This window comes from Kogia breviceps, chromosome 5 (genome assembly GCF_026419965.1).
Source record: "Kogia breviceps isolate mKogBre1 chromosome 5, mKogBre1 haplotype 1, whole genome shotgun sequence".
Classification (NCBI taxonomy): Eukaryota; Metazoa; Chordata; class Mammalia; order Artiodactyla; family Physeteridae; genus Kogia; species Kogia breviceps.
In genome coordinates this window covers 12,380,888-12,407,197 of record NC_081314.1, presented here as the reverse complement: position 1 = coordinate 12,407,197, position 26,310 = coordinate 12,380,888, and the positions used below count along the sequence as shown (strand labels likewise).

General features: G+C 38.1%; 1 protein-coding gene across 3 annotated transcripts in view; it reads right to left on the bottom strand.

The window, feature by feature from the left end:
• Positions 1-26,310, bottom strand: part of GK5 (glycerol kinase 5) — an 82,873-nt gene that overhangs the window by 18,760 nt on the left and 37,803 nt on the right. For all 3 annotated transcript variants that reach the window (XM_067035330.1, XM_059064947.2, XM_067035331.1), the window contains 8 exons: positions 25,567-25,660; positions 21,001-21,132; positions 12,960-13,035; positions 12,328-12,389; positions 11,800-11,873; positions 11,529-11,589; positions 10,012-10,138; positions 8,586-8,690 (listed from right to left, as the gene is read on the bottom strand). In XM_067035330.1, coding sequence (XP_066891431.1) covers positions 8,586-8,690; positions 10,012-10,138; positions 11,529-11,589; positions 11,800-11,873; positions 12,328-12,389; positions 12,960-13,035; positions 21,001-21,132; positions 25,567-25,660 — 731 coding nt within the window. The remainder of the gene's footprint in view (positions 1-8,585; positions 8,691-10,011; positions 10,139-11,528; positions 11,590-11,799; positions 11,874-12,327; positions 12,390-12,959; positions 13,036-21,000; positions 21,133-25,566; positions 25,661-26,310) is intronic.

Genomic DNA, 26,310 nt, shown 5'->3' with positions numbered 1-26,310 from the left:
CACACACACACACACACACACACACACACATACTTCCAGCTCTGCTACAAAGGTATTCCAGTCATTGTTCTTATATGGTTTTTAATTTTTAATTTTTAAAAATTTATCAAATTGTACATTTATTTATTGGCTGCACTGCATAGCTTGTGGGATCTTAGTTCCCCCACCAGGGATTGAACCCAAGCCCTCAGCAGTAAAAGTATGGAGCCCTAACCACTGAACCACCAGGGAATTCCCCCAGTCATTGTTTTTATTTTTTAAATAAATTTATTTATTTATGTATTTATTTTTGGCTGCATTGGGTCTTCATTGTTGGGTCTTAGTTGCCGAGCGCAGGCTTTCTCTAGTTGCAGCAAGTGGGAGCTACTCTTCATTGCGGTGTGCGGGCTTCTCGTTGCGGTAGCTTCTCTTGTTGCAGAGTTTGGGCTCAAGGTGTGCGGATTTCAGTAGTTGTGGTACGCGGGCTCAGTAGTTGTGGCTCGCAGGCTCTAGAGCGCAGGATCAATAGTTGCGGCGCATGGGCTTAGTTGATCCGCAGCATGTGGGATCTTCCTGGACCAGGGCTTAAACCCATGTCCCCTGCATCAGCAGGCAGATTCTCAACCACTGCACACCAGGGAAGTCCCTCATTGTTTTAAAATACCATTTCCCACTAAAAGGAGGCAGGGCTCATTGGAAAAGTGGCTAATTCCAGGGCAGGGATACAAAAAACACAAGATGAGCTTAAAACCATCTTGTGCCAGAAATTAAGAAAGTACTCAAAAATAATACAGATAGACACTTCAAAGACATAGAAGCCAGTCTGAGGAGGTTTTCACTGGCCAAATATGGGGCTATTTGAGCATGAAAAAAAAATAAACAAATAAGAACTGTAAAAATTATAACCTGCTGAATAAAATAAGAAACCATGAGTTTATACCAATAATAAATTAACAGAGAAGGGAAAGCTCTTCCTTATATAACAGAATGCTAACTAATAAACAGAGGGAAAAATGGAGTTAGAAAGCACCATTTTGCAACTATCAGAGTGAAGACTGATCCAGGTAGGAATCATCAATGACAGCTAAATTTAGGGGATGGGGGAAGTTTGGTGAGAAAAGGGGTATCTAGCTAATCTCAAAGTATCTCGCCACATATTATTTATCACAAAAAATTGGTAATTATACAGTGGAGAAATCAGAAAATATCTTATGCACTTGAACAAAACTGACAGAACCAAAACAGGAGTAAGAGGCACTTTGCATCTCCAGGTATGTATTCTGAGAAAGATACATTATCACTTATGTATAATCTCAGTCCAAACTATATAACCTGGATCTAGACATGAAACACCCAAATTGAGGGACATTCTATAAAATAACTGACTTATATTCTTCAAAAATGTCAATGGCATGAGAAACAGAAAAGTTGATGAAACTGTTCTAGATTAAAGGAAATTATACAATAAGCAATCCTGAGCTGGATCCTGTATTGGAAAAAACTTGCCATGAAGGACAGGATTGGGACATCTGACAAAATTAGAATATAGATTATAAATTTGATGAAAGTATTGTACCCACTGTTAAATTTTCTGAAGTTAATAACCATACTTTAGCTATGTGAGAGAATATTCTTGTTCTTAGGAAATACATAGTGAAATACTACAGGGAAAGAAGTAAGAGGCATGCAGTCTATTATCAAAGAGCTCAGAAAATTATATAGATATTTATCTATCCTATAGCATATTGGATGGATAGATGGATGGGTGGATAATAGATAGATAGGTAAAGCAATTATGGCAAAAGGTTGAAACATGGCAAATCTGGGATAAAGGGTATACAAGAATTTTTGTACTATTTTTACAAGTTTGAAATTATTTCAAAACAAAAAAAACAGTTCTCATGTTCTCTTCTCTCTTCCTCCACCCCCCACATATACGTATATATACTCATTGAAATGTATATAGGGTAACTTAGATATGTTTAAGAGATTTAGTTTATCAATCTACCTTTTATGATTTGCATACCTTTATAATTTTTGGCTTGGAAATTTAAAATGCTTCTCTTTATTTGCATATTAATAAGCATTCATCATTTTCATCTAAGTACTGATTTTTACAGAATTATAGTCATTTTCTTTATTTTCTGGACACTATTAAATTGTGTTTCAAATGTTTTTCTTGGCCCTATGCTACTTAAGAAAAGACATTTCAAATTTCCATGTGGCTAAGTACCATTTAAATACTGTTTTTACTATTCATTTATAACTGTATTACATAACAGGCTGAGATGTTCCACTCTTGATTGTCTAAGTATGGCACTGAGAAGAGGATTTGGTTCTGTGTGTGTGTGTGTGTGTGTGTGTGTGTGTGTGTGAAAAGGGATTTACACAGACTTGAAATAAAAACATAAATGAACAGGAAGAAGAATGAAGAACAGAAAAGATGTACACTCTGTTGTCTATTCTTGACCAACAATTTGCCCCATAAATTACACATCACAGGGCTTCCCTGGTGGCGCAGTGGTTGAGAGTCCGCCTGCCGATGCAGGAGACACGGGTTCGTGCCCCGGTCCGGGAAGATCCCACATGCCGCGGAGAAACTGAGCCCGTGAGCCATGGCCGCTGGGCCTGCGCGTCCGGAGCCTGTGCTCCGCAGCGGGAGAGGCCACAGCAGTGAGAGGCCCGCATGCCGCAAAAAAAAAAAAAAAAAAAAAAAAAAAAAAAAAAAAAAATTACACATCACAGAATTAAAAGCACTTATGGGAAGGAAAGAAAAAAAAAGAATACCATTTTGAAACATTGGGCAGGAACATTACTTTCTTTTGTAGAGCAAGCATGCACACACATAAAATCTTTAAGCCCAGCTTAATAAGGGGCTCTTTTTAGTGTTAAGATCATTTCAATCTCTTAAAAGGATATCCAAAACTATGTTCTTAATGTATGGAAATAAAGTGTTTACATTACAGTAAGAAAACTTAAATGAGTTTGGTATAAGAGCAGCTCAAATAAAATAGAACAGAGAAGTCTGGCCTACTACCAGGAAAAAAATATATTTTTATTTGGAAAACACTTTATTTGTATCCTTTGCTTTCTCCATTTTGAGATCTTTGTTCTAGCTCATGTTGGGTAATTTCTTCAGAAAGTATATACTGCAGGGCCAAGAAATGTGCCTTTTGTACTTAATCTGAATGACGTCTTAGCCAGACCCTGAAATATTGGCTCCCTGTTCTTTTTTCTCTGTAACGGGTAGATGTTGTTCCATTTTCCAAATTTTACAACTAACTTCCAGGCCGGTCTGATTCTCTTCTCTTTATAAATCAACTATTCTTCCTGTCTTGACTCTTTTCTTTATTCTTGGGATTCAGACAATTCATCTACATATGACTGTCTTAGTGTGCGACTTTTTTAAACTTGGTAAAGCCATTTCACTCTGAAAACTTAGGTCTTTCTTCAGCTCAGGGACATTTATTTTCAATTCTCCCTTCAATTTTTACATTTGTATAATTCCATTTTCATATTCCAGAAAAGAGACAATCAGTCACATATTTCTTTCCTCTTCGTTGCTGTGCACAGGCTTTCTCTAGTTGCGGCGAGCGGGGGCTACTCTTCATTGCAGCGCGTGGCCTTCTCATCGCGGTGGCTTCACTTGTTGTGGAGCGCAGCCTCAGTAGTTGTGACGCACAGGCTTAGCTGCTCTGTGGCACGTGGGATCTTCCTGGACCAGGGATCAAACCCGTGTCCCCTGCATTGGCAGGCGGATTCTTAACCACTGCGCCACCAGGGAAGCCCACTGTTGTTGTTAGTTTAATCTTCTGTTTCCTCCATGACATCTGCCTCTGTGGGAGCCACCTGTTGTGCTTTATGGAACCTGGTCACCCTCCTTGAGGGTACTGGATGTTCTTGAATGCTTTGTGCTCTGCTTCAGGTCGGGCTATGGGGTTGGCAGGCAGTGAGAGGTAAGGGAATGAATACCCTTGACTCTCAGGTTTCTCAAAGTATGAGAAAGAGCAGGCCTCTCCACTTAGCCTGGAAGACGAGCAATTCAGACCAATCAGTACTGACATCCACTGTTATCAGGTTCTCCCAGGAGTGGGGAGGCCCAGCTTTTTCTTCTCCACATGTGAGGGGATTTTCTCTTGGCTCAGCAGGCTCGATCCACAGAGAACATCTACAGGGTCCTCAGCAGCCTCTGGTATTTTCACCAATAACACTCAGTTGGTGCCCTCTACAGACCCTGGGTCTGCACAGTCTCCTTGACCACTCACGGTTTCATTCATGGCTGGGCTCCACTCCAGCTGCAGCCATATTTATCTTACTGTGTGTCATCCCAGCAGGAAGCAAAAGGGATGCAAGACCATGAACAAAGTCCCTACTCACTAGCAACAATATGTAACCATTCACCACCACCTAATTAGTTCCTAGATGAGAGAATGTTTATCTCATCTCCTCTAATGAGAGAGGCTGTTATCTCTCTTCCAAAGAGACCCAGAGAGAAGAAATCAGTTTCCTTTATTTCTGGTAAACAAGAGTCCTGAGTAATTTTCAATGTATACTGGGAGTCTGATGGGGATTGCCTGGAGCAGGCAGATGTGACATGTAGCAATTAAAAGTGGAATTGCTAGATGTCCCTGGCCCACGTTACCGGAGGACAACAGAGATGGGAACTGTCTCAGTTGTAGGAAAGAAATAGGGCATTCTCTCAGTTCCTTGAATAGGCCATGCTTCTCCTTGCTCAGGGCCTTCTTCACTGGTCCTCTCTGTTTGGACTGCTCCTTGACCAAGTGCTTCTCCCATCTGTCCAACCACTCTTGTTCTTCCTTCAGTCCCAGCTGAAACACGACTTCTTTTTCTTTTCTTTTCTTTCTTTTTTTTTTTTTTTTTGTGGTACGCGGGCCTCTCACTGTTGCGGCCTGTCCCGTTGCGGAGCACAGGCTCCGGACGCGTAGGCTCAGCGGCCATGGCCCACGGGCCCAGCCGCTCCGCGGCACGTGGGATCTTCCCGGACCGAGGCACGAACCCGTGCCCCCTGCATGGGCAGGTGGACCCTCAACCACTGCGCCACCAGGGAAGCCCTCTATTTTTAATTTTTTTTAGTTGCAGATGACTTTTTAAAAAATAAATTATTTAATTTATTTATTGTTTTTGGCTGCATTGGGTCTTTGTTGCCGTGCATGGGCTTTCTCTGGGTTGTGGCGAGCGGGGGCTACTCTTCGTTGCAGGGGCTTCTCCTGTTGCGGAGCATGGGCTCTAGGCACACGGGCTTCAGCAGTTGTGGTATGTGGGCTCAGTAGTTGTGGCACACGAGCTCTACAGTGCAGGCTCAGTAGTTGTGGCTCAGGGGCCCAGCCGCTCCGGGGCATGTGGGATCTTCCCAGGCCAGGGCTTGAACCCATGTCCCCTGCATTGGCAGGCGGATTCTTAACCACTGAGCCACCAGGGGAGCCTGAAACATGACTTCTTTAAAGAAGCCCTCTGATTCCCCAGACCAAACAAAGCCCTCCCTTTAGAAAGAGATCACTGATTCTATCTCTGCTTCTCTTTCCTGGTACTTAACACTGATTTCTTTTGTTTTTTTTTTCAATTATTCATTTAATATATATCTTTCCTGCTAGACTATAACCTCCATGAGGGCAGGGAGTGACTGTCTTATCCACTGGTGTCTCCTAGCATGTACAGGTCCAGGTTTGTACTTAGCACTTGTTATTTGTTAACTGAATAAAAGCTGGAAGACATAAAAATATTTCTAAGATTGAGAGAGCAAAATAGAGAACAGAGAGTGAAGGGGAGCCGAGATGGACCAGATGAAAAGGAAAAAGAGATGATCCCATAGGGACTCAAGGGGGAAAAAAGTGAGAGAATTGGCCTGTGTGAAAAAGATTAAGAAAATAAATCTGAAAGTCAAGATGAAAGTGGCTTAAAAGAGCTTTTGTGCCTGAGCTCGACTGAGGTATTCAACCCAGTAAAGGGATAGGAGGAAGCCACCATTCAGTGTGGAACAAACCCAGCATGTCACACAGACATAAATGCTCAGAATACACATCTTCAAGGAAATGACAGGGTCACTCGGGCTCTTACGCACTGTGTTTCTCCTGAACATAATTCAGTTATTTTCTCGATATACTCATTAAAGTGAATTCTCAGAACAGAAAGAGATATATTCAAATAAAGGTCAACTTTTTTTTACATTTTAGACAGATGTATACCAGTAATGTTTAGCTCTGCCAATGACTGAAATTTTTAAGTAAATAATTCAACTCTGAATTCTATCTCTCTCCAGTCAGACAAATGGTCCTGCTTCCTGCTAGAGATGGGACTGGTCTTTAGGCAGGGCTTATGCGTCCACTGGAAATCACACCGCTTTTCTAGGTCAGGGCCATTTAGCTCCATCCCCCAGAAAAGAGTTTTCATCACTTGAGAATCACAGTGAATGAGCCCCAACCCAGCAAAGCAGTGGAAATGATTCCCCCTGAAAATGTGCACATGATGTCAAAGAAACTTGGGAATGATTATTTTTTAAATGAGGAATGTGAAATTATTCTGCTTTTTCTTTGCACTTTTTTTTGGGGGGGGGAGGAGTAAAATTAATAAAAGGTATAACTAAAAGACAAGAAATAGGTAACCTATATTTTCTATTTCTGATAATTCTGAGTTGACTAAAGATACATGTCCAAAAAATTAAAAGACATTTAAGGAAGAAGAGACTTTTAAGTGATAAAAAAGCTTCCAAATAAACAATTTGTTGTTGTTGTTGTTAATAAGTAATCTTATGCTGATAATGCAGGTGCAGGCTTATAGAGAAAGAGAGAGAAAGGAAGAAATGGATTGGCATTTTCCTCCTGAAGTATATGTTTTCTGCCAGTATATGTTTTCTTTGTCTTTAAGCAAATCAGTTTAGTTCAAATCAGCAAAGTAGATAGTCAGAGCCCCTCATAATTTAATCATCAGAGATAACTACTGTTAATACATTGGTATATAACACTACATACTGTATGCATTAAATATGGTTATATAGGGCTTCCCTGGTGGCTCAGTGGTTGAGAGTCCGCCTGCCGATGCAGGGGACACGGGTTCGTGCCCCGGCCCGGGAAGATCCCACATGCCGCGGAGCGGCTGGGCCCGTGAGCCATGGCCGCTGAGCCTGCACGTCTGGAGCCTGTGCTCCGCAACGGGAGGGGCCACAACAGTGAGAGACCCTCGTACCGCAAAATATATATATATATATATATATATATGTATATAGTTATATAATACATAGGCTCTTCATTATTCACAACAGCCAAAAAGTGGAAACAACCCAGATGGCCATCAACTGTCAAATGGATAAATGCTAGTTCATCCATATGGTGGAAAATTATTCAGCAATGAAAATAAATGAAGTAATGATACATGCTACAACATGGGTGAACCTTGAAAACATTACATGCTGAGTGAAAAAAGCCAGTCACAAAAGACCACATATTGTTTGATTCCATCCATATGAAATGTCCAGAATAGACAAATCCAGAGAAAGAAAGTTGATTAACGGTAGCTTAGGGCTGGGGGGGTAGAACAGGGAGTCACCACCAATGGGTAGGGGGGTTTCTTTTATGGAGACAAAAATGTTCTAAAGTTAGATTGTGGTGATGGCTACACAACCCTGTGAAAATACTAAAAAATACTGAATTGTACACCTTAAGTAAGTGAATTCTTTGTCATGTGAATTATATCTCAAAAAGCTAAAAAAAGCAAACAATATTCATACAGGCTATTCTGCGACTGCTTCATCCCTTCCTTAATGTATCACAGACAATGTTGCATGTCAATAAGATGTGCAACTACACGGTTATTTGTGACTACAGTATTTGTGTTATTTGTACAGTGTTCCACTATATGGATGTACTGACATTTACTTACTTAATGCTTTATTATTAGACAGGAACTTATTTCCAATTGCCGTGTTAAACACCCATGTATGTACACATGTCTTTGCACACCTGTATGATTATTTTCTTAGGAAACAAAGAATAGACCTGAAGGCCAAGGGTCTGAACTCTATAAAATGATACATGTTGCCTAATTGCCCTCCAGAAAGGCCATACTAATTAACATTCATCCCAATGGAAAACAAGAATACTTTTCTCTCTACGTTTCCATCAATGCTGAGCATCGTAGAGCTAATTAATTTCTGACAATCATAGGAGACATCAATTTTTAAGTGTGTATTTCTTTGATTATTTAATTTAAACAGCATATTTTAACAGTCACTTGATTTATAAAATACCTATTCCTCTGCCTTTTGTCCAATTTTTTTGGTCATCTTTTTAAATTTTTCTAACATATGCTACAAATTGTCCTTACCAGTTTGTCTTTCAACTTTGCTACAGAATCTCTCCCTACACGTTCTAATGTTTTCTATACTTACATCTATTATTCTTTTTCTTTATGGTATCTGGCTTTAATGCCTAGCCTTTTACCATCCCAATGTCATAAAAATAACATCCTGTATTTTCTTCTAGCATGTCATTTTATTTCGTTTCATTTGAATCATCCATTCGTGCTGATCTGCGATCCTGTGGCTTTCCTGAGTTATGTCTGGCCTAAGAAATCTGTTGAAATAGACGACTCACCTAACTGTTGAGCCCACTGTATGGCAGTACCGGTGTCTCCTGCATTGCCTTCAGCTAAGCACACCACTTCTTGCCCAATCTTCCACCCAATTAATGGATAAAAGCCTTAAAAACAGATAAACAATATAAGTCACACAATAAATAGTGAATTCATTACAGAGATGTCTACAGTGGAACAATTTGATTACCTCAAAAACTAGCAACATGCCTGTGGAGTCAGACTGCCTGAGTTCAAATCCCAGCCCTCTCTCATTTCCTAGCTGTGGTCTTACAAGTTTCTAGTTTCTTAGTCTTACTTTCCTCGACTGTAAAGTGGTCTACCTCGGAGAGCTTCTGTGAGAATAAACTGAAAAAGGACTTAGGACAGTGCCTGGCATAGAAAAAGAACAATAAATATTAGCTTTTAGTAGCTACAAGCATATCTATGTCTCTAGAAACACAGAAACAATATTTTAATTGAGAAATTAAGGGTTACTATGAGATTGGTTTGTCAGACAACTAACCATGCTATTGCATTTATCTGTAGTTTCTAATTTCTTTTTAACTCTTTATTGAATTTGTTACAATACTACTTCTGTTTTATGTTTTGGTTTTGTGGTCCCAAGGCATGTGGGATCTTAGCTCCCTGACCAGGGATTGAACCTGAACCTCCTGCATTAGAAGGCGAAGTCTTAACCACTGGACCGCCAGGGAAGTCCCCTATCTGTAGTTTCTAAACAACGTTCCTAAATAAAAACAATGATCATTCTTCTGTTGTTGTTGTTGTTTTTTCATTTAATTTAATTTTTATAATGATCATTTTTCCAGCTTTCATTTTCCCAGTTAGGGGAAAAGGAAGAACTTTAGGGGGGATGAAAGGCAAGAAAAACATTTTTGCAAGAAAAACATTTTTAAATCCACCTCTTAGTAACCATGTTAGGAGACTAGAGTTCAGACTAAGAGCCCCAAGCTCTCCTGGGTGTAGTTACACAATCTAAATTTCTTGGTTTGTGCATTCCAGGATTTCCTCCATTAGAGAGAGCAAATTCTTAGCAATTGTCATTAAAACCCCAAATATGCATGGATCACTAGTTGAGAAGTACCACCGCCAAAAAGTATCACAAAAAGAAGAAATTCTAACACATAAAAGAAATTTTAGAGGCCTAGAAAGATGTTTTCAACAAATATAACATGTATTATAGGTAAATATTTGGAAAGCTGACCAAAATACCCTAGTCTTTCTGAACTTTTCCATAAAATCTTTCTCATTTTTTAGTGCTTTTAATTTAAGAAAAAAGGGAAATGGGGATTAACTGTCTCTAAGAAGAATAATGAAAAATATTAGACAATATCCTTAATATAAAATAAGAAAATAGTGTCACAAAAGTTAAACAAGTAAAAAGAAGGGATATTTTATTAATAAATAGGATAAATTCTAACTACCTACCTCCAACACTCTGTTGAGGGTGATTTCCAGTATTAATATCCAAAAATGTCCCAGTTCCCATGGTTAACTTCACATCTCCTCTCTGGAAGCAGCATTCTCCAAACATGGCTGATTGCTGGTCAGCAACCTGCCAAAAACATTCAAATATAAGACCTTGGGCCCTTAGCAGTGTTCCATTTCACTGTATCCCACTGTCTTACTTATTGTATTCTCATGGTTCACCATTTTATTTCCTTTTCCTTAAAAAAAGGAAACAGAGAGCAACAACTATATGGTAGGAGTCTCTCCAGGACTAATATTATGGGGATAACTAATGTGTCTTGGGAATTTTCAGCAGTCTACCTACTTCATCACTTTTAAGTATCATAAGAATAATCTTAGAAATAAAAGTCAGAATAAAATTTGTCCAGAAAAACAACTAAGATTGTTCATTTGCAACTTGCAAGCATTTTCATTCATTAGTCAAAATAACTGGCCACACAAATTTCTCTTTTAATAAGAGTGATAGGTGTATAAGTAGATGTAGGTTAAAACTATACATTTCCCAAATGTGCATTTTTGTTAAAAATATTATAACTTTTTTTTTTTCCACATTTCACGGCTTGCAGGATCTCAGCTCCCCAACCAGGAACTGAACCCAGGCCATGACAGTGAAAGTGCCAAATCCTAACCACCAGACCACCAGGGACTTCCCTATAACATTTTGTTAATGTAACTACATGTATGTATATATACAGCAATATTTTAAGGACTAAAACTCATCTGAAGAATGCTTTCTCACTAATCTATGTCTTCTAGCCATACCTTAATCTAAACCTGAGCCTACCCTGAGTTGAACAAGACTGGTCCTCTCCAGGAATTTATAACTTGAAAATTTAATTCCCCTCCCCTCACTTGATTTCTCCACCTACCATAGTGACTGTCCATCTAGGGACAGATGCTCTGTACCTCCTGTTTAAGCTGTTACAGGAAATTAAAGGCAAGATCTGAGATTCTATAATCAAGAAAGAAACCTCAAAAACCAGAAACAGCTTATTTTTCACTTATCCACAAATTCTTTACCAGCTAAGTAGATGCTGACGAAGGATTTTATAAAATGTAAATATATTTCTTCTTTAATTGTCCTATCACGGTTTATCATTATACTATATCATATATAAACTAAGCATTGGCCCCATCACGATTTTTTTTGTCTCAGATAATTAAATACAAGCCACACATTACTCAAAATACAACATTTTAAAAAATTTAACACAGTTTTCTGAAAAACTATATATAGAGAAGTCAGAAAAGGTTATAATGTATTTCCATGATAGAACACTGGCCCACGGGTCCCCTTTCTAGAAAGTGGAGAACTCTTCTGATTATATTGAGAGCCCTTTAAGTTAAAAAGAAAAAAGATACTTTAACTTTATTCTGCAAGGACCTTTTTTGTTTCTTAAATCTAATCCTAACTATTCATGTACATTCATTTAGTTTATACTATACAAGGAGAAGCCCTCAAGTTTTCTACTTACCAAGGCCACTACTGGTATAGGCACACCAAAAAACTCTTCATCCACTGATCCAAAATTGTGGCTTCAAATAAAATTGATTAAAAAGTAAGTTATAGCTCTAGAAATATTAATTCTAAAATTCATCAAATTGTTTTTAGTGTAGGCCAAAAAGTTACATAATGAACATACAAGCACCTCAAACATGTAATAAGATGCTTTTCCCCACACAAGCCAGGTGAATTCAGGGACAATTTTGCTGATTTTCTATAATGAAAATCAGTTTCATTATTACCTCGTATCCTTCACGGGAGGCAGGAGAGAGAGCGGGATTGAAAGCAGGGAGGTGATGAGCTTACTCCAACACATCTGAGCACAGAAACATGTCATCAGAATCCAAGCTAAATTACAGAAAAATTGGTGATTCAAAAAGAAGGGAAGGGGCTTTCCTGGTGGCTCAGTGGTTAAGAATCTACCTGCCAATGCAGGGGACACAGGTTCAAGCCCTGGTCCGGGAAGACCCCACATGCCATGAGCATCTAAGCACATGCACCACAACTACTGAGCCTGCGCTCTAGAGCCTGCGAGCCACAACTACTGAGCCCAGGTGCACAACTCCTGAAGCCCGCGCGCCTAGAGCCCACGCTTCACAACAAAAGAAGCCACTGCAATGAGAAGCCCACACACTGCAAAGAAGAGTAGCCCCCGCTCAACACAACTAGAGAAAGCCCGTGCGCAGCAATGAAGACCCAAAGCAGCCAAAAGTAAAATAAATAAAATAAATAAATTTTTTAAAGAAAGAAAGAAGGGAAAATAACTTTACCTCATATGGGTCAAAAAGTCCAGTTGTACTGGCATTTGAAAAATCTGTGGCAAATTCAGAACCTAAATTTATATTGGAAACGATTTATTTATGATCAGGTAGTATAAATCAACACCTATCCCTAGTTTATAGTCTCGACTGTTGTCTGCCCTCAAATTCATTCCAAAATGTGTATTTCCAGTGCAAAGTCTCCAAAGCAATTTCCCACTAAACCTTTTTGAAATTTTATACTTTACAAAAGCACTTTCAGGCACATTTCCATATCATGATTCCCAGTTTAAAGATGTGGAAAGGGGCTCAGAGAAGCAACGTGATTACCTATAGCTATACTATAGGTATAGTTGCAAAGTGGCAGATTAGGAATTGAACTCAAGTCTTACCACTCTCGAAATTACGACTGCTCCTTGGTCTTATGTTTGAGGTTTCCTCACAATTTTAAAATCACCCTCCTCTTAGAACAAATCTGAAATTAATCTAGCTTTAGTATAATATGAAGTTATTACGGTACCAAAGAAACAGTATGTCTGGAATATGGGGGAAAAAGTTTCAAACTTCAACTTTTTTTAGATAAATCATTTCTGTCAGTCAAATTCTCAAATACTTGAGATACAGATCTATCAAATCATCTTTACCTTTTGTGAGCTTATGTAACAACCAGGTATCAATAGTCCCAAAGCAGCAATTTTCTTCTTCAATTGCCTTTCGCACCTTGAAAACACAACAGCACAAAATCAATTCAAAAGTCTAAATTATTAAGTGCATGACTGACTGCCAACCACTAAATACAATATAATCCCATTTTTAATAAAAATTAATATATACATAGAAAAATAATTTCTAGAATTTACTCCTAATGGTTCTAAGCAATTACTATAGGGTATGAAAGGCTTTAGTTTTACACCAAGAATGTTTACTTTTGTGATGAAAAAAACAAAGTGTATCTCTTTTTGAGTTTAGATATACAAATATGTCTAAATATAGAAAGTCTAAAATGGGATGGCACAGTATGGCTCACAGGTCAAATCCAACCTGTTGTCTGTACCTCAAGTTAAGAACGTTTTTGTAATTTTATAGTGGTTAAAAGAACAGAAAGAATACCTTGTGACACATGAGAAGTATATGAAACTCAAATTTCCATGTCCTTAAATAAAGTTTTACTGGAACACAGCCATGCTCATTTATTTATGTATTATTTATGGCTACTTTGATGCTACGACGGCAGACTGTTTGTGACAGAATCCTCATGGCCTTTAAAGCCTAAAATATTACTTACCTGGAATGTCACAGAAAAAATCTGCCAAAGGAAACAAAAGAATCAAAACCTCTATAAACTAGCTAATAGAGAAATTGGCATGCTTGTAAAGATATCATTAACTTACTGGAAAATAATGCCGCAAATCCTACTTGATCACCTCTTCAACTCCTATTTGTCCTTCAAGACTAGCATTTCTTGGGTGTGCCTAACCCAGTACCACATGGACAACTTCCATATAGCCATTATCTCACAGCATCATTACTTCCCTAAGCTCCTTAAGAGCAGGAACTAGATTGCATTTATAACCCCAGCACCTAGGAGGGTTCCTTTCATAGAGCACATGTTAAAAAAAAAAAATTGGAGAAAATATTTGCAAACAAAGCAACTGACAAAGGATTAATTTCCAAAATATACAAGCAGCTCAATATCAAAAAAACAAACAACCCAATCCAAAAATGGGCAGAAGACCTAAATAGACATTTCTCCAAAGAAGATATACAAACTGCCAACAAACACATGAAAAGATGCTCAACATCACTAATCATTAGAGAAATGCAAATCAAAACTACAATGAGGTATCACCTCACACCTGTCAGAATGGCCATCATCAAAAAATCTACAAGCAATAAATGCTGGAGAGGGTGTGGAGAAAACAGAACCTTCTTGCACTGTTGGGGGGAATGTAAATTGATACAGCCACTATGGAGAACTGTATGGAGGTTCCTAAAAAACTAAAAATAGAACTACCATATGACCCAGCAATCCCACTACTGGGCATATACACCGAGAAAACCATAATTCAATAAGAGTCATGTACCACAATGTTCATTGCAGCTCTATTTACAATAGCCAGGACATGGAAGCAACCTAAGTGTCCATCGACAGATGAATGGATAAAGAAGATGTGCACATATATACAATGGAATATTACTCAGCCATAAAAAGAAATGAAATTGAGCTATCTGTAGTGAAGTGGATGAACCTAGAGCCTGTCATACAGAGTGAAGTAAGTCAAAAAGAGAAAAACAAGTACCTTATGCTAACACATATATGTGGAATCTAAAAAAAAATGGTTCTGATGAACCTAGGGGCAAGACAGGAATAAAGACACAGATGAAGAGAATGGACTTGAGGACACAGGGAGGGGGAAGGGTAAGCTGGGACGAAGTAAAAGAGTGGCACTGACATATATACAGTACCAAATGTAAATAGACAGCTAGTGGGAAGCAGCCGCATAGCACAGGCGATCAGCTCGGTGCTTTGCGACCATCTAGAGGGGTGGGATAGGGAGAGTGGGAGGGAGGGAGATGCAAGAGGGAGGGGATATGGGGATATACGTATGCATATAGCTGATTCACTTTGTAATACAGTAGAAACTAACACAACACTGTAAAGCAATTATATTCCAATAAAGATGTTAAAAAAATAAAGCTTGCTAATAAATAAATGAGATTTAAAAAACAGCAAATGGAGACATTTAAGAATGAATCATATTTTAACAGTAGAAAGGATCAATAAAATGAAGACAGATGACATGAGTTCCAAAAAAAGAAGTCATCTGTAGATTACTTTTAACAAGTATTTTGAAGAGTCAAGTACTATACCACTTAAATATGGAGTACTTAAAGTAATATTATTAGATTTCAAACTTTTCTTAAATTTAGAAATTGTGATTCTAAAATTTCTTTCAGATTAGACAAAGGTTAATCTGTATTTCAGCAAGTAGCAATAATGCGTGCCAGGTAGTAAGTTCATTTGCTCATTCAAAAAATACTTGAGGGCTTCCCTGGTGGCACAGTGGTTAAGAATCTGCCTGCCAATTCAGGGGACACAGGCTCAAGCCCTGGTCCAAGAAGATCCCACATGCCGCGGAGCAACTAGGCCCGTGCAACACAACTACTGAGCCTAGGTGCCACAACTACTGAAGCCGGCGCGCCCAGAGCCCATGCTCCGTAACAAGAGAAGCCACCGCAATGAGAAGCCCACGCACTACAACGAAGAGTAGACCCCGCTCGCTGCAACCAGAGAAAGCCCGCGCGCAGCAACAAAGACCCAATGCAACCAAAAATAAATAAATAAAATAAATAAATTTATTTTAAAAAATATTTGAGAACCAGGCCCTCTGACTGATAGGTAGTAAGGCCCTTGTGAGGCTAGATGGACACAGAGTAGGTATCAGGGCTTCCTAAGGTAGGAGGACCAAGGGCAATCCTCCGCACATTGGGTTAAGACTCCAAATGGCTCTACCCTCGGAGAAAGGGTAAACTAGAAGGATGGGCTCTTATAGGAACTCCAACTCATCTTTGAACCATCTCAATCATTAAATTGGATTGAGATAATGCTGGTGCATAGAAGAATGGAAGAAGCATACATAGATCCTATCCAGGACAACATATGTTAAGGCTCTCATAATTTCTACACACAAGTTCACAAATACAATGTCTGGCTCATATATACACACACACACACACACACACACACACACAGAGACATATATATATGTATATATATACATACACATACATACAAACAAGTAGCCAGGTTCACCAAACTCATCAAGTTGTATGCATTAAATATGCGTAGCTATTTGCACACCAATAATCATACCTCAATAAGGTGGCTTAAAAATTTTTAAAAACCAATTAAGTAACCAGGCAGACAAGGAAACAAGAGAACATTGCAGGGGGTGGGGGGAGGAGAAAGAGACAGTCCATAGGAGCTACAGATACTGGAATTAATAGCCATGGACTTTTAAAATACCATGCTAATTATGTGGGGAAAACAAGTAAAATTCTAGAACTAAAAAAATTAAGAACTTAGTGGACAGGTTTTCATAATAGCACATAAGAAACAAAGAGATAAGAGATTTGGAAGACAGGTTAGAAGAAAATATCCTGAATAAAGTCCATAGAGACCAAAGAATAGAAAATATGTAAGATAGAGTGAGAGACAAAGAGGATTTAGTCAAAAGGTCTAACATACATGTAATCAGATTTTCAGAAGGAAAGAAGATAAGCAGAATGCAGCAGAAATTTATATTTGAAGAGAATGGCTGAGAAATTTCCAAATCAACAACAGATATCAAACAATGAATTTAAGACGCCCTACAAACCCCAAGCACGTTGTCACACCTAGATAATAAGCGCAGAAAATGTGTTTGATAAAGTCAACATCCAGTCATAACAAAATGTCTTGGCAAACTAGGAAAAGTAGAGAATTTCCTTAATTTGATAAAGGATAGCTAAAGAAGTTTATACTAAATGTGAAATGTTGAAAGCTTTTGTTCCAAGATCAGGAATGAGAAAAGGATGTCTGTAGTCATCCCTTCTAGTCAATATATCCTGGAAGTCCTGTCAATGCAAAGGAAAAGAAATGAGAGTAGAGTCACATTTCTACATCATGTGCTATTAGAGCAGCGGGTCCCCGACATTTCTGGCACCAGACACCGGTTTCATGGAAGACAATTTTTCCATGGACGGCGGTGGGGGGAGGTTCAGGTGGTAACGCGAGCGAGCGGTGGGGAGCGGCAGGTGAAGCTTTGCTCCCCTGCCCGCCCCTCACCTCCTGCTGTGCGGCCCGTTCCTAACAGACCGCCGACCAGTACCAGTGGTTAGGGACCCCTGTGTTAGGGAATTGCAAATTAAACCAATGCGATACTACGTCACACCTATCAGAATGACTCAAATCCAAAACTGACATCAAATGTTAGCAAGGATGTGAAACAACTCCCATTCATTGTTGGTAGAAATGCAAAATGGAACAACCACTTTGGAAGACAATTTGGCAGTTTCTTACAAAGCTAAACATAGTCTTACCACATGATCCAGCAATCGCATACCTAGGTATTTACCTAAACGAGGTGAAAATGTATGTTCATACAAAAACCTCCACACAAATGTTTATAGCAGCTTTATTCATAATTGCCAAAAACTGGAAGCAATAAGATATCCTTCAATGGCTGACTGCATAAACACACTGTGATACATCTACACAATGAAATACTAACTCGTGGCAAAAAGAAATAAGCTATCAAACCACAAAAAGACATGGAGAAACCTTTAATGCGTATTGTTAAGTGAAAGAAGCCAGTCTGAAAAGGCTACATTCTGTATGATTCCAACTATACAACATTCTGGAAAAGGCAAAACTATTATAGACAGTTTAAAAAAAAAATCGGTGGTTGCCAGGGGTTCAGGGGTAAGAGATGAATAAATGAAGTGCAGGGGATTTTTAGTCACTGAAACTATTTTGTATGATACTGTAATCATAGATACATCATTATTAATATTTTATAATAATGTGTTACTGCTGATTCATCAATTGCAACAAACGTAGCATATTAATGCAAGATGATAATAACAAGAAAACCGTGTTGGGGGGAATATGGGAACTCTGTACTTTCTGCTCAGTGTTTCTGTAAACCTAAAACTCCTCTAAAATTAACATGTACTAACTTTTTTAAAGGACAAAAGATTTATTCCGCTTGTTTATGACTTCTTGAGTCAGTCTGGGTAGTCTGTGCATTTCTGGGAAGTTTTCCATTTTATCTAAGTTATCTAATTTGGCATACACTTGTTCATAGTATTGCTTAATAGAGCTTTGTACTTCTGTGAAGTTGCAATTAATGTTCCCTCTTTCATTCATAATTTCAGTTATTTGGATCTTTCTCTTTTTTTCTGGTCAGTCTAGTTAATCTTTTCAAACCAACTTTTGGTTTTGTTGATTTTTTCAACTGTTTTTCTATTCTCTGTTTCATCAGTTTTCACTCTAGCCTTTTTTTTTTTTTTTTTTTTTTTGCGGGCCTCTCCCGTTGCAGAGCACAGGCTCCGGACGGACGCACAGGCTCAGCAGCCATGGCTCACGGGCCCAGCCACTCCGCGGCATGTGGGATCTTCCCGGACCGGGGCACGAACCCGTGTCCCCTGCATTGGCAGGCGGACTCTCAACCACAGCGCCACCAGGGAAGCCCTCACTCTAGCCTTTATATTACTTTCCTTCTGTCTGCTTTGGGTTTAGTTTGCTCACCTTTTTCCAGTGTCTTAAGGGAGAATATTAGATTTGTTTTCATGTAGTCTCTCTACGTAATATAGTCTTGTTCTAAATTTCCCTGTAAAGACTACTCTTGCTACATCATATCTTAGTATACTGTGTTTTCATTTTCATTCATCTCAAAGTATTTTCTAATTTCTCTTGATACTTCTTCTTTTACCCATTGATTATCTAAAAGTGCTTTGTTTAATTTCCACATATTTTTGAACTTCCCAAATTTCTTTCTGCTACTTATTTCTAACTTCATTCCTTTGTAGTCATAGGAATACTTTGTATAATTTCAGTCCTTTTAAATTTATTGAGACTTGTATTATGGTGTAGCGTATGTTCTATCCTGGAGCAGGTTCCATGTGCACTTAAGAAGGATGTATATTCTGCTGTTATTAGTTTTCCATAAATGTCTATTAGGTTTAGTTGGTTTATGCTGTTGTTCAAGTTTTCTATTTCCTTGTTGATCTTCTCTCTAGTTGTTCTAACTACCACCGATGAATTGTTTATTTACACCTTCAGTTCTGTCAGTTTTTGCCTCCTGTATTTTGGAGCACTGTTATTATGTGCATTACTGTTATATATATATTTTTTGGTTGCGCAGCTCAGCATGCAGGATCTTCCCCGACCAGGGATGGAACCTGTGCCCCCTGCAGCGGAAGTGTGGGGTCTTAACCACTGGAACACCAGGGAAGTCCCATTTGTCATATATTTCTGATGGATTGACTTCTTATTGTTATAAAATGCCCTTCTTTTTCTCTAGTAACATTTTTTTGTTTGTTTTTAAAGTTTGTTTCATCTGATATTAGATAGTCACTTAGCTTGTGGTTGCTCTTTGCATGGAAATCTTTTCCATTCATTTGCTTTTTAAAAAAATATTTTATTGAAGTATAGTTGATTTACAATGTTGTGTTAATTTCTGCTGTACAGCCAAGTGATTCTATATACATATATATATTCCCTTTCATATTCATATATACATATATATACATTCTCTTTCATATTCTTTTCCATTACGGTTTATCACAGGATATTGAATATAGTTCCCTGCACCATACAGTAGGACCTTGTTGTTTATCCATCCTATATATACTAGTTTGCACGTGTTAATCCCAACCACCCAATCCTTCCCTCCCCACTCCCCTTCTCCCTTGGCAACCACAAGCCTGTCTTCTCTATGTCTGTGAGTCTGTTTCTGTTTCATAGATTCCATCCATTTACTTTTTTTTTTTTTTTTTTTTTTTGCGGTACGCGGGCCTCTCACTGTTGTGGCCTCTCCCGTTGCGGAGCACAGGCTCCGGACGCGCAGGCTCAGCGGCCATGGCTCACGGGCCCAGCCGCTCCGCGGCATGTGGGATCCTCCCGGACCGGGGCACGAACCCGCGTCCCCTGCATTGGCAGGCGGACTCTCAACCACTGCACCACCAGGAAAGCCCCATCCATTTACTTTTAACTGATTTGTATTTTTGAATCTAAAGTATGTCTCCCATAAGACAGCATGTAGCTTGATTTTGCTTTTTTTATCCAATCTAAAACCACAATGAAATATCACTACCTACCTACCAAAATGACTAAAATTAAAAAGACTGATAATATCAATTATGATGGTAAATGAAATTATAAATTCCCTCCTTCGCTGATGAGTGTGTAAATTGTCAAAAACTGTGGAAAAATGTTTGATATTATCCACTAAAGGTGAAAATTACACATTCATGACCTTAAAATTCCATTCCCTTGTAGAGATACAGCAGAAATGAATTTACATAGCATTATTCATAATGGCCCAAAATGTACATTTGGTAATAACGCAAATGTACATGAACAAAATGGATAAATGGATAAACTATGTAAAATCATATACTGAACACTAAATAGCAATGAAAATATAAGGAAATTAATTTACATACAATCTGGGCATATTTCACAAATATGATGTTAAGCAAAAGGAGTCAGACACAAAAGAATAAGCACTGTATGATTCCATTTACAAAATTCAAAAATATTCAGGCAAAGAAAGCTAAAGTGTAGTGCTGAGGAATAAACATGTAAATTGTAAAAGTGGAAAGAAAATGTAATACATAGTGCCACAGTGTTCTAGTTCTTGATTTGAGTAGTGTTACACAGATATTTGCTCCACAAAATATCACTGAGTGGTATATTTTTGTTTTGTTCACTCTTCTATATGTGCCATGACTCACAATAAAAAGGTTTAAAAAAAACAAACTGAGTAAGGATTCCTTGTCTTCCATCCCAATGTGGTGGACACTTAATTTTCCCTCAAATAATCAAATTATTATCTTTATTCCTTGCATTTTTTTCATCCCAATAATCTAGACACACACACACACACACACACACACAAACACACACTCTTTCCTTACCTCAGTCAGGTTCTGCAATATCCAGGCCAGTCTCAAAGAAACATGTTGGGTTGTGAAAGTGAACAAACTGGCTGCTAAAAATCGTTTACTTCTAGTGAAAAAGTGCAGCACTCGGCAGGAACTGTGTATGAGCTATTTTTTAAAAAAAGATATTTTAGGAAAATGCATTTAATGGTGTTTGATGTTTCTATATTAAATTTCATACACATGCAAACAAACCCAATAGCAAAAAATTTATTTAACTACTTATAAAGTGTTCTCAGCACTTAAGGAGATCAAGCAAAGCACCTAAGAGGACAATTTGCATTCTAAAATATGAAATGTGACACATCTACTATGAACTTGTTTAGCAAACACTAGAGGCTCAAGTACTTATAAAAGTCTTTTAAAAATAACTATTTTCTACCTTTTTACCTATTTTTAACTACGGAAGTAAAGGTAGAGAGTCAAGGGAGAAGGCTATTTTTCTATTAGAAATACATTTTTAATCAAGTTAGTATTAACCCAGAAGGGAAGCTCCCCTACACATTAAGTGCTTAAAATTTGGGATAAGAGATTTCATTTAATACTATTTATATTTATCTAATGATTGAAGATGAAACATACAGTTTTCAATTGACTTCTTCGTATGCAAAACTTTTAACTGAAAAAAGCGCGCCTTATACAGAAAACTAGCATTGAGCTTTAAGGTTTGTAAGACATACTAAAAAAAACCCCAAAAAACAACAACAAAATAAACCCTTATCCTGCTACCTAACTAGAAGGATGCAGATGGACAATTCAACTTCTGAAACTGATGTTTTACAAAACATTCATTTATAGAGAATGTACCTACTTTTTGCATTTTTTCCTATTATTCCCACCCCTCCCCAAAATAAATGGAAATATTTTGGTTTATTTGTTTAAAATAGAAATAAATTTATTTTTCTTTCATTTTTAGCATAATGCATCAATCAAGATATGTGTAGACTCAGTTCTCTCTACATTTCAGTTTTGTCCTTTTTTTTGAGCAATGAGGCTCATTTTAATTTTTTTCACCTTTTTCTCTTTTTGGTGAGAACATTTATGTTCTACTTCCTTAGCAAATTTCAGTTATACGATACAGTATTATGAACTAGTCACCATAATATGCATTAGATCCCCAGACCTTATTCATCGTATAACCGAAAGTCTGTACCCTCCTTTTCACCCTGTCCAGTACTCAAACCTTCTGCACTTCCTTATATTTTACATTACTTATTAAATATAAGACTTTTAAAAAGTATTTAAGGTGAAGACCCAGAATCCTTCTTCTGATGTAAGAAACATTTCGAACTGAAATGAGTTCTTCTTCCATAAGCAACTATACTTTTCCGTATAAAAACTTAGATTTAGGATCCTTCAGGGATCTTCTGTTAAAATGCAGATACTTTGGCGGGGGCACACAAAAAGTATTAAGAGTTCTAACACCTGCACTTTTAGTCAACATATGAACAAGGAACACTTTTGTTCATATTTTTAACAAATATTTATTGAGTACCTTCCATGTACCAAGAACTGCGCTAGGTCCTGAGAAAACAGAGTGAACAGGAGGCAGAATCCCTGCCTTCTTGAAATTTACGTTCTAGTGGGAAGAGACAGACAAATACGTAATCAAATCAATAAATGAGATAATCTAAGAAGACACTGGTTGTAAGATGAACCACTATTTAATGTACTAGCAAAAAAGAGAAAAATACTGCTAGTTAAATTATGACATAATTGTAAGATATAATTTATGGTTAAAATGACCAAAAAACCCCTGATGATTAAAAAATGTATCCTACTTAAAAAATCATCCTTTCCAAAATTGGAAAAAAAATGTATGTCTTATAACTCATACATTGCAGGTCGGAATGCAAATGGTACAGCCACTGGGGAAAAAGTATGGCAGTTTCTTACAAAATAAAACATGCAGTTACCTTATAACCTAGCAATCATCCTCTTGGGGTATTTATCTCAGAGAAATGAAAACTTATGTTCACATAAAATTCCATAAACAAATGTTCATAACAGCATTATTTGTCATAGCCCCAAACTGGAATTAGCACAGATGTCCCTCAACAGGTGGTACATCTGTACCACTGAATACAGCTCAGCAATAAAGAGGAAACAAGCTATTGATACATGTGACAACCTGCATTCTCCACAGAATCATATTAAGTGAAAAAAGCAAATCAAAAAAATGTTTTATGCGGCATGATTCCACATATATAACGTTTTTGAAATGAGAAAAATGTGTAATGGAGGACAGATTAGTGGTTGCAAGGAGCTAAGGATGGGAGAGGGTGGGGAGGTACACAGGAGAGCGGTGGATGTGGTTATGAAAAGCAACATGAGGGAGGGATCCTTGTAGTGATGGAACAGTTCCACGTCTGTTCATCATCCTTGCGCTGACAGATACGTGAACATATGGAAAAAACTGTACAGAAACTAATACACATGCCTACAGTCGGAAATGAGTACACAAGTAAAACTGGGGAAATCTGAATAAGATCTATGGATCATATTAATGTCAATATCCTGGTTGTAACATTATGCTATAGTTTTGTAAAATGTCACCACTGGAAGAAACTGCAAAGCCTGTAAGGGATCTCTATTATTTCTTACAACTGCATGTGAATCTACAATGACCTCAGTTAAAACTTCAATTAAGAAATGTACATCTCAGAGTCTCTGAAATTTGATGAGTGCTGTGAAAGAAATAAAGGACAGTAATAGAGATCGGATTGGGGGGGTGAGGAGCGCTACTATGAATAGGATGGCAGAGAAGGGCTCCCACAGAGGAGGTGGTGGTGAGGCTGGGCCCTGAAGGATGAGAAGGATCCAGCCATGGTGGCAGAGAGAGCCCCTTGCAGATACGAGGGCCTTCAGGTAAGAAAGGGCTTGAGGGCTGGCAAAGCTGGAGCCTAATCCTTGGCAACTTCAGGGAGAGAGGGGTCTGGGAAGGGGTCAGAGCTGGAGACAGGGTCAAATTCTGGTAAGGAGTTGGGACTTTTATGCTAAAAGCAAAGAGAAGCCTTAGCAACCAACAGGCATGAATCAGAACAGTGAGAGGAAGCATGGGTGCCTGGTGTGACTGGAGGAAACTGTGGTGCCAGGAAATTGCCACCACGCCCCAATTACTTCACCACTTTGCCTGTGGGTAGCCTTGGCTAAACGCACGACCTTGGTGCCCGCTCTGGCACATCCTCCCTAAACATTTCCAAGAACCTGAGTCAACAGATCATAAGCATCTGGAAAAGGATGATTATAGGGTAGGGTTCCTTCACTGGCAGGACCAGCTCTGCAATTTTGTGTGCTAAACTCCATGAGTCTGTTTGTGTGCATTTCTCTGCTAAGAGAGGCCAAAACTTGTATCATATACCTGTTCAATATCAAGTAGACAAGTGATTTAAATGCTCAGTTTTGTGCTTGATGTCAGTTTTTCATCATGATTTGAGATCTGGGGCTTATACCACAGAAATAAACGTTTTCACAATTTATTTTAAAAGGAATAAAAGTTTTATTAAACACCTCACTGACTAACTTAAGGAACACCTAATGACTTGACCTATTAAAAACTAAAATTATATATTAAAGTATAACACTGCACATTATAAATAGTATAATTTTAAATTATATCATTCAAAGTTCACAATATTTCCTTATAACCACTTTTAACTCTCTTACTCTATCTTTCCCATAAACAGCACCTCTCAGTATTCAGCCTCACAAGTTATTAAAGCAAGGTGCATTTTTATATATTAAACTAACCAAAAAAAATCATTGTGGGTGAGCCTATGGCAGATTTGTTTCACTCATGCATTGCTGTCATATTCTATAATGTATTCAAGTTTGTTTTCATATAAAATTAATGTCTCCGAACACTTATCAAGGAAAACTGATGGAGCAGACACTCCCCATGAGCCAGCTGGTAGGGGCAGCCTAACGGAGAAGGCATTTAACTGTGCAGCATTTAGAAGCATTAAAACAATCAATATGCAATATTGATTGTAAGACCAAATATTGCAGGTTTCACCATATTTGAGGAGCTGGGAAATTGTCTCGCTCTTTAACTCAGTTAGTCTCACACTTCAGAGAGAGATGCTACGACTGCTGTCACTGCCGTCATCAGCATCACCGCTTGCCAGGCATCATGATGAAAGCCTGTGGCAGTCAGCTAGTTATCTATCTCAACATCCATTAACCATTTTTATAGCAAAAGATGATAAAATCTGGACACAGTCTGTATCTTTTCTGGACATAGTCTGTATTTTTTCGATTTCTCCAGGAATGGAAATGAATGCTCACTAACTTGTGAACCTCTGGTCCACCCCAAACCTCCTCAGCAGCTCCTGACATGCAGCTGTTAAGGACTTCAGTCCACCAGCACGCTCTTGGGTGACTACTATTAAATTTCACTGGGGTGGGGAGTGTGCATGTGTGTATTCTCTTCTTAATGTCCTAAGATATCATCAGTAGATGATGCAATGCTGCCTACGGCTAAAGGACATTTACAGGAAAAAACAGTAACATCCAAATCACAGAACATAAGAAAAAGATTACCTTCATTAAAAGAGAACTATTCCAAGATTTTACAAGTTCAATAGCTCTTAGATCTTGCCAACTAATGAAGTTGTGGAAATGCTTTCCCGTTTTCCTAAGAAAAATGGAAACAGTATTTTGAGACTCAATATAAATCAGAGACTATATTATATAAAAGATCTGTCACAAGAGAAAACAAAATTAGAAGCCAAACTGTAATTTCAACATAGGATTTAATTAATTGGGGATTTCTGAATGCCTTCTTCTCTTTGATTTGATAAATTGAACACACTTTGTAACAATTATGTGATGTACAGTATAAAATTTTAGATCAGATTCTATCCAAAAAACATTCTTTTTGAAGCATTACAATGTGTACACTTCCAAAAACAAAACTGATGAAAAGTCTTCAAAGACTTGCTTATACAATTTTAAAAGCAAGATAAAGAAGCCAATACTTTCTCTTTTCATTATACTGATCTTAATATACATAATCAGATAAAAACTTCTGTGCCTAAAGAACAGCTAAAATGTAACCTGAGCCTGCATTTTTTTTCTTTATAAGTTTATTTATTGATTTATTTGGGGCTGCGTTGGGTCTTTGCTGCTGCACGTGTGGTTTCTCTAGTTGCAGCAATCGGGGGCTATTCGTTGTGGTGCACGGGCTTCTCATTGTGATGGCTTCTCTTTTTTGCAGAGCACAGTCTCTAGGTGTGCGGGCTTCAGTAGCTGTGGCTCGCGGGGTCTAGAGCACAGGCTCAGTAG